Source organism: Bos taurus, chromosome 8, assembly GCF_002263795.3.
Source record: "Bos taurus isolate L1 Dominette 01449 registration number 42190680 breed Hereford chromosome 8, ARS-UCD2.0, whole genome shotgun sequence".
In the NCBI taxonomy this organism is placed as follows: domain Eukaryota; kingdom Metazoa; phylum Chordata; class Mammalia; order Artiodactyla; family Bovidae; genus Bos; species Bos taurus.
Window position 1 is genome coordinate 99,433,995 of NC_037335.1, and position 13,147 is coordinate 99,447,141.

A 13,147-nucleotide genomic window follows, 5' to 3' on the forward strand; every position below is an offset into this window, starting at 1 on the left:
TCAAAATCCCAGATGTGCTCTTAGGGAGAAAAAAATAATCAGTGCAAATTTAAATGTAAAAACATTAGAATTTGATTTCATTTTTATTAAGATATAATTCTCATTATCAAAGTCTTTGGATGCTTATTCTTATGCCATGAAATATGAATTATTTAGACATTCACTGGTCTCTTGTCAAAGCAAATAAATAGAATGTAAGGCAATCATGTTGATACTTGTATATTTGATTAATATACTTATTAATTGCAATAGGGCTATATAGTAGCTCCACAAAATGAAATATCATTACTTTTTATGTGAATGACAAGCAAATTCTATAAGGCGATGAAGGAGGTGTTGAAATATTAGCTGCTACAACCCAGTGATTAGGAAACCTCTGGATATCTTGAGGTCCTGGTCAAATTAAACTCAGATTTCTTTTTATAAGATCCTTAGATATATTGAGGATCTAATATTTGTGCTTAAGAATTTCTAAGAAATGCTCATGTATGGGACCAGCAAGCAATTTTAATAGATATATTCTTTTTCCTGATTGTAAAATAAGTGTGTAATCATTTCAAGAGTGAAATTTAAAAGTACAGGAAAATATAAAGCAAAAACTTATCAATTGTCCACTTACCACCCAGATATGATCCAATGTATTTTTATAGAGTAAGATAATGGAGCCCTTACTATAGGCCTCATCAGCCTGTGAGTAAAATGAAATTACATTAACATTAGTATCCAAAATTCACTAACTTTGATCTCCGTTTTGATTTTTGTATATGGGTTCTTTGAAGTTCTTCTACAAAACTTTATAATTTGTATGAACTCAAACTCACATCTAACATTCACTTTACAATTTCTGACCTTGATGTCATCCTTGGAAAGAACATCTCCATCTTGAACACTTAATCTATGATGTTTCTTCTGCTTCAGTAGTTTGTCGACTAAAATCTAGCATATATTTTCCTATAAGAAATAAGGTAGGAATAACTTTACTTTTCCCTGATGGTGAGGCAGTTGCCTCAACATGATTTTTCGATTAATTCATCCTTTTCCCCACAGATTTAAATGTCTTCTTTGTCATATACGTATTTCTCACTTACATTCAAGCCTGCCATTTATGGATTCTTCTTATTCCATTAATCTGCCATTCCTGTGCTAATTTCATTCTCTTTAATCCCTCTAGCCATTTAATATGTTTCATAATATTTCATGCAGCAAGAGCCATCACTATTCTTCCTTTGAAAAATTGTCTTGGCTTTTAACTCTATGGACACAATTACTTATTTTTCTTGTTTTTATTATGTAACTCGTGATCATGTGAGTTTAAAACAGTAAATCACCTATTGGATTGTACCAGACAGACTGAATTTAATATTCCCTTTGCCCCTTGGTTGAATTGCCTGAGATTTGTCTATTTCATCCGTCATGTCAAGGTCCCAGCAATATCAAGCCGTCAGTACGGATTGCCATGTGAATCCTTTTGGGACTGTCACACTTATAAAGGTTTGTATGCCACATCAGCAGGGTCAGAATCCAGTTGCTCATAACCACATCTTCAGTACGTAAGCTGCCTTTGCATTATTTATTCATGAGCAGGGACACTGACTAGAGTTCTCTTCTAAATCCAAGCTATGAAAAACCATGTTTTTATATTTAAAAAACCACAGGCTTTTCTCTCCAGAAGACTGAATGAAAAAACAAATCAAAGACGGACTTGTGACCCTGTGAGATATTTATGATCAACACTCCAGGGTCATTTGCTGAGAAGCCTGAAGGTATTAGGAGCCTTGCTTGCAAAGACATTACGATTGTGTCTCTCACAATTGTGAACCATTCAAACCGTTTTTAGACTTTTCTTGGTTTTTAGTCTGTATGAAAAGCCAAGTTCAAATTTGAAAATATTGACCAGGCAGGCAGGGTACATGGTGTAAAGGAACTTGTAATGTCAGAACACCTTTGGGAAGCCGAGTTCCCTGAGACCGGCCCACTGTCTCATTCTGTTAGATCCCCTCTTCCTGTCCCCTGCTGCTGCTGCTGCTGCTAAGTCACGTCAGTCGTGTCCGACTCTGTGTGACCCCATAGACGACAGCCCACTAGGGGGACACAACTCAGCCAGCAAGAGAGCCACAACTTGATACACAAATTGCACCACAAGCTTTCACACCTGATTTTATATTATTAAACAATGCCCCATAAATTTTAAGTACTTTTTAACAATACTTTTTAATCTTTTAAAAAGAACACATTAAGATGGACTGGATATTAAGTGATCTTGGGAAATTTTATAATCAATCTGCAGTTGCATAGAAAATGTCCTTATTTTTTAGAGACTCAAACTGAAATATTTATGGGTGAAATATCCTGATGTTGGTTATTTACTTTAAGAGGCTTCAGTAGAAAGGGCTTCCCTGGTGGCTCAGACAGTGAAGAATCCACCTGCAATGCAGTAGACCCAGGCTCAATCCCCGAGTTGGGAAGATCCCCTGAAGGAGGAAATGGTAACCTACTCCAGTATTCTTGCCTGGAGAATTTCCTGGACAGAGGAGCCATGGAATTCCATGTCCTGATATTGGTTATTTACTTTAAAATGCTTCTGTGGGAAGAATATATGGGGAAATATGACAAAATGTTTATAATTGTGAAATGCACATGAAATTACATAGGAATGCATCATCTAGTTTTTTCTGTTCTTCTGTATGTTTTCAAAATTTTTAATCATAGAAAATATGGAAATCAATCCTTCTGGTGGCTCTCTGGACATAGGGTAGGAGCAAGTAGGGGACCACTGATGAGGGGCAAAGCTAAGACAGAGGGGCCTTGGAGGGAGAGGACGGTGTGAACTGAGAGGTATCGTCAGTCTGTTCTCTTTGCTCATTCCCACAGTCTAAAGTACTTCGAGAAAAATGGCTGCTGCAGGGCATACCTGCTGGAACCGCGGAAGAAGAGGAAGCCAGGAGGCGGCAGTCTGAGGAGGATGAGTTCAGAGTCAAACAGCTTGAAGATAACATTCAGAGGTAGGTGGTTTCCAGTCCAGGGCCACATGCTGTGGCTTTACAGTGCAGCAACTGCCATTCTCCTCTAGGTGTTTCTGAATGCCAAAACCTTTCCCCAGCGCTTTAGAATTATCTTCCTAAACAGAGTATGTACACTGTTTCCACTGAAACTTTCCCAGATGATCCGGAATTTTTACTCTGAGGACTAAGTATTGTATTGGGCTGTCACATAGTATAGTGGTGTCTTCATGGACCAACTAATGTGATGAGCAGCTTGCCCCTTCACTAAATGTCCCCCTTTTGAGTTCTGTCAGCTCTTGCCTTTTTCCTTCTTGAACTCAGGCTGTTAGCGCTTAGTCTGTTGCCAAATTTACTACCTTTGAGCAACTTGAAGTGGGACATCTATAGCCAAGGGTCTTGGAATTGAAACTGACAGTCCCTCTGAAGGCTGTGTGCCTGTGCTCTAAAAGATTCACAAAGTATAATGCTCAGAGGGTGCTCTGTGGTCCTCAAGCAGGTTCTGAACATTTCAGTCTAGGAGATAAGTGACCTTCCTGTATGTCCAGTGTCTAGCCAGACTCATACAGAAGCAAAACAAATATAGGTTTCCATTTGGGATTTGTAGCCACAGCAGGTCCCAGGACACCCAGCCAGAGATGTGAGATGGTGCGGAAGATGGTGAGTGGAGTTGCCTTAGAACAAAATCTCCATCTCCACCTCATCCCCCAAATTCTGCCAGAAATCTCACCCTGGAGAGTGTCTTCTCTTTCTCCTGGGGTTTTGAACTCTTTTTAAAATACAAAGAGTAATAGCTAACTTGCCTCCAGTCATTTGTACCCAAGATTGAATGAAGCTGGTGAGAATACCTTGGGGACCCCAATAGCATCACCAAAGGGAAAAGCAGACTGACCATAAGGTCCCAAGGCCTTGTCCCTGCTTTACTTGATCCCTAGGGCCCCTTAAAGAGTTCTTGGAGCAGCTTGGCCAAGCTTTGCTTGTAGGGGAAATCTGCTAAGAAAAAGTGTATATGAGATGTGTGTGTGTCTACATACATATACATACACAAGCACATTTTTCTTAAAATATAAAGGATAAAAGCTAAGTAATATATGTATACATATATTTAATATTGGAAAGGCTAAATTATATATTAACATATATATATATATATATATATATATATATGTTTCTGTGTGTATGTGTAGGATTGGCTGAAAAATTCATTTGGGTTTTGCTATAAGATGTTACAGAAAAATATGAATGAACTTTTTGACCAACCCAATTATTTATATATATATATCACAAGAAGAAATTTTAATTATGTGAATGCTGACCTCAAGCTTGTGAGGATAAGTACCTGCAGGATCCCAGAGAAAAAAAAGGGATTTTTTTCATGTTAGAAGCCCAGACGATAGAAAGAGGAGGGGACAGAATGAGTGGCTCAGAGTCCTGAGCTTTGGGGATTGCCTGTCCTCAAAAGTGGCTCAGCTTGCTGCATCTTAGACAAGATGAGGGAGCCAAGGATAATGGGAAACAGCGACAGTAAGTTAGAGAGGAAAAGACAGCTCTGAGAATTTTTTTTTTCTTTTGAGAAATGGTTTTGTAGGAGGTTTGTTTTTAAGTCTCAAAGTGGCAAGTCCATGGTGCTTTCAGCTGCAATAGCATTTGAGACCATATAGCATCTCTTTGTCTTTACTCTCCTTAAAAGCTCTAGTCCATTTCCTGTCTCTTTCTTGCTGGTTTCACGTAATCAGGACAGATGGGTCTGGCACCAAGTAGATGCCCCATAGCTGTTTGCCGAATGAAAAGACTGGGGCTGGGTGCACCATGCATCAGGGGACCTGCCTGGCAGAGGGAGCCTGGGAAGCTACTTTCCAGTCCAAGCTGGCAAAACCCTAGGAACCAGTGACTTCGGGCACAGCCTAGTCACAGCAAGAACTGTGGTTTGGGCTCACATGGGACAGCATTATACTCCTGAGGAGTTCCAGGCAGGATGAAGAAACAGAGATGAAAATTGCAGGCCCCCTCTGAAGTGGAGGGAGACCGGGTGCACACAGATGGGCAGAAAATCTGATTTAAAAATCGTTTTTTAAAACCCAGATGTCTTTTCTCACTGAGCCCGTCATGTACATTCATGTCATGTAGTAGGTGTTGTTACAGATGGAAAGCAGACAGGATTTCGAAAGTAGGATAAAACTAGTTCTATAACCTTTTCTAGTTTTCTTAATTGGCATCAGAAAACGTGGTCTTCAGCCACATTGGCGGTTTCGCTTTGACTTGAATACAAATATATTATTGTTCTGGCCCAGTAGGTAGTAACTCTCACCTGTCAGATGAGCCATTACAGGTGGAAGTAGAGTCTTAAATCAAGACGCAGTTTTGGCTAAATTAATCATTGGAGTGAGATATAAGAGTGAGGGGCTGGTTTGTGGCTCAGGTGGGCATGACCATATTCCAAAAACAATAAAGAAAATCTCTCTTCATTTTTTTGAGTAAGTAGAGGAAAGAGCTCATTCAATGCATGCAATCTCCTGGAGGCCATTTGAGAGAGAGATTTCCAAGCCAGAAGGAAAGAAATCCTAACAGACTAAGGGGCTAGGAGTGGGGTGCTTAGGCCTAGATTCAGGGGCTATTTCTTTCTGCCATAATCATGACCTTGCTGGACATCGGCCAGATGGGCATTGGCCATTCACTGGGGGATGAGCTGTGGTCCTTGGAGCTGCGTTTCTGTAGGACCTGGGCCGCCAGTGCATCGTTTCCTCCTTAGGGCCTCTTGTGGGAGGAGCTTCTGCCTACCCTAGATGTCAGTTTCTGCTTCCCTTCATCTTCCTTACATCTTCTGTCTTCTGTGGTGTTTAGCATCGCTAAGCTCCAGTCTCAAGGGAAGAAAGAAAAGCGCTTTTCCCCCACTCCTCCCTTAAAGGATGTTCAGTCACCTGACACTTCCCTGAAGTCAAACACTGGTTCTCTCTCACATTCTTAATCCCTTGAACTGCTTTAAAGGCTGACTGTAAACTGAAGCATCCTCCAGTTTTACAGAGTCTGTGTGCATTGGCTAGCCTGGCTTTGCTCATTTTAGCCGAGTTTGGCTAAGTGACTCTAAGCTGTAGGTTGGATGAGTCTGCTCATACTTTCCCTGCACGAATGAACTAATCATGACAATTCCCTTTTATGCGAATGGCAGAGGTGCAAAGGGGCTGAACAGGCATAATGCATAGGCTTAGAACTGCCCGCGAGCCATTAGCTAAAATAGGTGGATGGCTTATCCCCAAACCCAGGTGAAGAGATGGACAGTCAGCCTTTAGTAGAAGAGTACAGATACAGATACAGTAGAGTACAGATACAGGAAAGGGTGAAAATGTGGACTTATCCTGAAATCTTCCAGAAGCGTGATTATTTCATTGAAAACTGCAAACATGAGGGAAAACTGGTCAGCAGGAGGGAAAGTACAGAAAAGCAAATGAATGTGAAAGGGGATGAACTAAAATAACTCAGGAATTTAGAGGAAAAGGAAGAAGAGAACAAAGGAAAATATGAGTGGCTTTGAAGTCAGATCTGATCTTTACATAATAGGAATCCTGGAAACTCTGCAGAACCACTAAATAAAGGAATTCCAAAGGAAAGTTTCTTTGTTTGAAACAGAATATTAATTTGTAGATCTTAACATTTGGGTCCACTTGTCTAAGTTCACCCCTAGCAACAAATTAGATTTTCCTAAAGAGATCTATGAATTCTTTTCAAATTGAATTAATACATAATAATAATATGAATATAATAAAGTATATTAGTACATTTGTGCTCTGAAGGTGTGTTAGTTCCTCTTGGTGATTTTGGAGTAGCTTGAAGAACCTGATGGAGCAGTAGAGGATGCCTACAAGGAAAGATGAAGGGAAATCAGGCTCGGTTAGTTTAGAACAAGAGAAGAGAATGGTAGCAACCTAACTCAGAACTTATGTGTATGTAGAATTTAGGTCACATCTGAATTCTTATGTCTGGGCCATTCTGAATATGATAAAGACTTAAAATAAAGCATGAGAATTTGTACTTAGACATATGTCTGTTTCACTAGATATATCTTCAAGAGGAAAGAACATAACCACATTTCTAATTCTGATTTGAAAACCCGTTGCAGTGCCAGTAACCATACAGGCAGTTCCAGGTTAACAGACATGTTTTCTTCCAAAATGTTATTTGTAAATTGGTGGTGGCTTGGAACTGAGAATGCTGTCTGTCTTTTAAAACTGTAATATGTGGTACTTAGGTCTTGAGGGCAGCCCACAAAGAAGACAGGAAAAACAGAGGGAAGGAGAGAGGGAGGGAGGGCAAAATGTAACCAAATTATTAAATCTAGGCATTAGAATCACCTGGGAAGCTTTAAAAAATATAAATGCCCAGGTCTCATTCCAGGAAATTTGGATTCACTGACCAAGGTGACAGTGAAAGAAAGTTGCTCAGTGGTGTCCGAGTCTTTGTGACCCCGTGGATCGTAGTCCATGGCATTCTCCAGGCCAGAATACTGGACTGGGTACCTTTCCCTGCTCCAGGGGATCTTCCCAACCCAGGGATCAAACCCAGGTCTCCCACACTGCAGGCAGATTCCTTACCAGCTGCACCACAAGGGAGCCAAGGTGAGGAGTCCTGTAATTTATGTTTTTCAAACACTGCTCCAGGTAATTCTTTTGCATGGTCAGGTTCAAAAACAATTTCTAAAATGGTAAAAAGCATAGATCATAAGTGAAATCCCATTTTAATTCCTATAAACCCCTAAGGGAAGTGAGAAGTAAACAGTGTTTGTAAGAAAATTGATTTCATCCAAACACATAAAGGACAACCCTGACCCTTGATTTCAGACTGATTTGAAGGCTTTGACTCAGGGAAATATGAACCCTGCTTTGGGACTTCTGTGCGTGCGTGCATGCTAAGTTGCTTTGCTGCTGCTACTGCTAAGTCGCTTCAGCTGTGTCCGACTCTGTGAGACCCCATAGACGGCAGCTCACCAGGCTCCCCCGTCCCTGGGATTCTCCAGGCAAGAACAGTGGAGTGGGTTGCCATTTCCTTCTCCAATGCGTGAAAGTGAAAAGTGAAAGTGAAGTCGCTCAGTCGTGTCCGACTATTAGCGACCCCATAGACTGCAGCCCACCAGGCTCCTCCGTCCATGGGGTTTTCCAGGCAAGAGTACTGGCGTGGGGTGCCATTTAGTTGTGTCCTATTCTGTGTGACCGTCTGGACTGTAGCCTGCCAGGCCACTCTGTCCATGGGAGTCTCCAGGCAAGAGTACTGGAGTGGGTTACCGTGCCCTCCTCAGGGGGATCTTCACCACCCAGGGATCGAAGCCCTGTCTCTTACGTCTACCTGCATTGGCGGGCGGGTTCTTTACCACTGGCACCACCTGGGAATAGGTGGGAATAAAGCTGTTTCTCTGGCACTGGGCTGAGGTCTCTCCCCCATAGGCCCCATGGTGGAGCCACGCTTTCATCTGAACTTGATTAGAAATAGCCTTGGTTTGAAGTGAAAGTGCTTGTCATCAGTTGTGCCTGACTCTCTCTGACCCCGTGGACTGGAGCCCTCCAGGCTCCTCTGTTCATGGAATTCTCCAGGCAGAATACTGGAGTGAGTTTCCATTCCCTTCTAAAGGGGATCTTTCCAACCCAGGGATTGAACCCAGGTCTCCTGCATGGCAGGCAGATTCTTTACCACCTGAGCCACCAGGGAAGCCTTGGTTCACCAAATGCAAATTGATACAGACCAGGAAAGATGGCTACTTTCACATAGGCCAGAAAATTCTACCAATTTTCAAAGGTTTCTGGCTAAAATTAACAGCACAATAGCCTTGAAGTGATGACATCAAGGTGACAGGGAAAGAAGATGAGAACTGGTCAGTATAATGGATATATTGATTGTCAAATTCTCTTGCACAGCTTTTCATGAGGTAGTGTTGGGATGGCCCAGTCAGTCTATTGGGTTGTATTCTCAGCTCACTAGAAACCAGGAGCAAAACAGGGTTAAAAAAAAAAAAAAAAAGGTTGGAATCGTTGAAAGAAAAAGCTGTACTCTTTTTTAAAAATGTGAATGTCATATCTTCTGTCTGCTTTTCCATTGAAGTGCCATATAGAGAAAGCCCAAAGGGTTGTTTCTGGCTTGGGCCCATCACCCACCATTGTCCATGCCGTCACTGGACGTGATGGGTCCCTGGGGGCCACAAGTGGGTTTCCCATCGATGCTTTTGGACATTTTAGGTAGGTAAAGCCACACCAGCTCTGTCTATTTCACATCTGCTCCAATCAACAAGTCTTGTCACTTGCCTTGTGGTTTTCCACCTAAGATTCTTTCTTGTTTAACCAAGTTTTATTTAAGTGTTTGAAATATAATGTTAAGTTTCTTTCATTAGTGAGATATATAGGGAAAATTTGTCCACTCACCTTAGATACCCCCGAAGAAGATGAGAAACCTCATGCAGTGGTAAATGAAAAAGTAACAAACTGCCAAAGCCAAGGTTCTGATTCTAGCTCTGCAGCTAATTCGTTGTGTCGCTTTCAGTAAATCTCTCATCCTCTCTGGTCTCGGTTCCCTCGTGTTTTCAGTGGGAGGTCTCTCAGGATCTTTCAGCTATGGTATTCTGAGATCCTCTAATTTGGGAGGTTGGCCAAAAATCCCTCCTAAACAAATATACCTGTGCAGTGAAATATTAATATCACTATTGTAGAAGGAAGTAGTTTTGGAGACAGGCCAGAATTGGGGAAAGAGGCTAAATTCTCAGGAAACAAAAACTCCACATGTAACTGACTCATCCCAGAGGTGACTAATTTCATCTCAACAGCCATCAGTTCTAAAATATGTGACATCAAAATATTCACTGAGTAAAAGATTCAAGTCTCAATTGCTAACCTATAGAGGGTCATACAACTTTTTAGAAATAAAATTCAAGACGCAAGTGGCCTGGTTCATTTCTACTTCTGACTCGAGATTCTTCGAGTGCCTACATTAGTCTCTGATGGATACCAGAATTCACTTAATTTTCCACATTCTTGAGGCACTCAAAGCAGAAGACTGGCGACATCAGGCATAAGCATGTGTGTGTTATATTATGGGATTTTGGCAACCAAAGAGATGACAGTCACCCACAAATAGCTGTACTAGAAAAGGCAACCGCAGAAATGTTCGTTAGAATCACAAAGGATACTTGCTCAAGATTCAGTGTGTTCTTTGTGCTTGCTATTTTTAAGTCCATGATGCACTGTTCTTTCTCAGCATGGCACGGAGCATGCCACATTGGCATTCCACATCTGAGCACATCTAGCCCTGGTCTGATTCCCATCCTTTTCAAAATATATCCATATAGACTGTAAAACATATGATGATATAATGGACTGTATTGTCTAATATGCATTGGTCTTGTCCTCTGTCCTGGGTACTGACCTAACTTTGGGGCCTCCATGAATTCATTAATATTCTCATTTCATCCCCAGAACACTCTCATGAAATAGTTGTGATGATAATGATACCCATTATACAGTTGGGAGAACTGAATCTTAGAAGAGAGATAAAGTGACTTGCTGCCCAGAATGACCCCATTAAGAAGTGAAAGAGCCAGTGTTTGATTTCAGCTCTGCCCAACTCCAAAATTTTCAACAGAAGTGGTTATTTTAAGCTGAAAGTCTTTGAGACCTGTGATATTGAGTGAGAGCATACCAAAGTTTACCTCATGGTATAGGTGGATGGACAGATAGACATACTCCTTCTCCCTTCTCAAGGACCTGGAAGAGTCTGGGCTTGGATCCATTGTGAGTGAGCATCATGACTGGGGAGGCTGGCCCATTCAGATTCTTTCAAGAAGTACGGGTTCCATTGTAGCCTTCCAAAGCCCTTGGCTCCCAAGGACACTTTCTTGGTTGTATACAACCTCATCTCTGCTGGAAACCATGTGTGATGATGCAAAGGTCCCCCAGCAGAGTGTAGTGATTAGGAATCTGGACTTTGGAGTTGGTTTGAGCCCTAGTTCTGCGTTTACAAGTTGTTTGATCTTGGACAAGCCCTGTAACTTCTCTGGACTTGAATTTTCCCACCCATACACTGGGGATAGCGATGCCCACCCTGAAGAGTTGTTGTCATGTGTAGAGACCATGTGCGTGTGTGAGGTGACCGTGCAGCAGCCTGTCAGGAAGGAAGCATAAAGTGAAAGTGGCTCAGTCGTGTCCGACTCTTTGACCCCATGAACTACACAGTCCATGGAATTCTCTAGGCCAGAATACTGGAGTGGGTAGTCTTTCCCTTTTCCAGGGGATCTTCCCAACCCAGAGATCAAACTCAGGTCTCCCACACTGCAGGTGGATTCTTTACCAGCTGAGCCACCAGGGAAGCCCGAAGTAAGCTATTATTATTTTCTCTATCCTTCTAGAGAGGGTTTCCAACAGTAACACTATTGACATCTGGGGCCAGACAATTCTCTGTTTTCTGGGGGACTGTCCTGTGACTTGCAGAATATTTAGCAGCATTCCTGATGTCTACCCAGTAAATGCCAGGAGCACTACCCCCACACCCCCAGGCACGACAATCAGAAGTGTCTTCAGGCATGGCTAAATGTCTTCAAAATATCCCCTAATTGAGAACCACTCTTCTAAAACCTGGAGTTACAGGTGTTGATACTGAAATAAAAATCACCCTGTCAAACATCTTCAGAATACAGAATCCTAAAAAGATTTTTGAAGATAACAATGGTTCTCAGTGCAGAATGACATAAAGGCTTTGAGTTGATTGAAAACAGAAATCTTGTCAAATGCTGCGCCATGAAAGTCAGCTCTGTGTTAAAAAGAAATAGTTGGTTTTTGCTTGGTTTTGGTTTGGTTTTTGGCATCCAGTGCTGTGCTGATTTTGCAAAGGCAGTGATTTTATGACAGCTCATGAAATTGCAGAATCTTGGAGTATGCATAACTGATGTGTTGTTACCTGGATCAGCTTTTATCTGATACTTTACAATTTGCAATGAACCCAGTGAGTGGGAGTCAGTAGACGGTTTCTCCCCAGAGGCTGAAAGTGACAGGGAGCTCATTTCCTCACAAAGTAACACTGAAGTCCACACTGGAACAACTGCTCATTATTGCAAAGAATCCTCCCTTGGGATGAAAGTTACATTCTTTGCAATTTCCCCCTGCTCTAAGGTTCCTACCCTGCCCCCAGGAAAGTCCCTCTTTATAAGATTCTGAAATCTGGAGGCTTCTGAGTTGTGGTCAGCTTAGGAAGCACTCTGAGATTGCATTCACGCACATCTGCATTGCATGTGAGTTTCCTATTGGCCAGTAGTGGAAAAGCCTACTGCTAGATGTTCCCAAGCATCTTGCCTTACTCAGGTTTTATAGGGTCCATTATAGTTGCCTCATTGATTAGGTAGATTGAGTTTAAAGTGCCCAGAATGATGAAAATAGTGGGAGAGTTCCACCCATACACTGAGACCATGTAAAAGTCACATTGGGGGATCGCTTGCATTTTCCTGTCCTTAGAACAATTGCTTCAGTCGAAGGAATTATGCAAAGTCAACTTTCTTGGCAGCTGGTCCCAGGATTTTTGCCCTATGATTGCCATGCCTTAAGTTCCCTGTCTACAAATGCTTTGAAAATGGTATTTTTGTGCCCCAGCAGCTTATAATGTGGTCATTTCTAACCCCTCTAAATTCTTCATGGAACAAAAGCATCAGTGGTCCTGTTGTAGTCTCTTCCATGATCTTTACCAACTGTTTACCAGTTATGCATTCTGAAGGCAATGGATGGCCTCTTCCTAGGTCCTTCCCAGCAAGGACAGTCTATGATCTTATAACATGGGGGCCTTACCGTCAAGTCTGATGGCTGAGGTTCAGCAGTCATGTGGTCATGGGGACCTAGGCAGGCTTTGATGGGGAGCAGACCTGCAGGGAGGCTGACCTGACACCTCCATCAGCACAGTCTGCAGCCTTGTCCATCTCTTGGGCACAACCCCACTTGATGTGCTCTCTTTTCACTGCTCAGGCCCAGAGAATAGTGCAGTGGGACTCCAGGCTGCTTGAGACTTAACACTGCAAGGCTGCCTCTCCTGGCCTTTCTAGTTTCTCCCCCAATCAGGTCCAAGCCTTGAACCCTCCAAGGCAACAAAGGGGAGATAAGCTGCACAAACCCTCTCCTGGTCTAGGGTTTCAGTTC

The 13,147-nt window shown here is 42.2% G+C and overlaps 1 protein-coding gene across 3 annotated transcripts in view; it reads left to right on the top strand.

The window, feature by feature from the left end:
* The window catches only part of PALM2 (paralemmin 2), a 379,963-nt gene that overhangs the window by 92,006 nt on the left and 274,810 nt on the right, over positions 1–13,147 (top strand). For all 3 annotated transcript variants that reach the window (NM_001435193.1, NM_001371509.2, NM_001204119.2), the window contains 1 exon segment: positions 2,872–3,002. In NM_001435193.1, the coding sequence (NP_001422122.1) occupies positions 2,872–3,002 (131 nt within the window).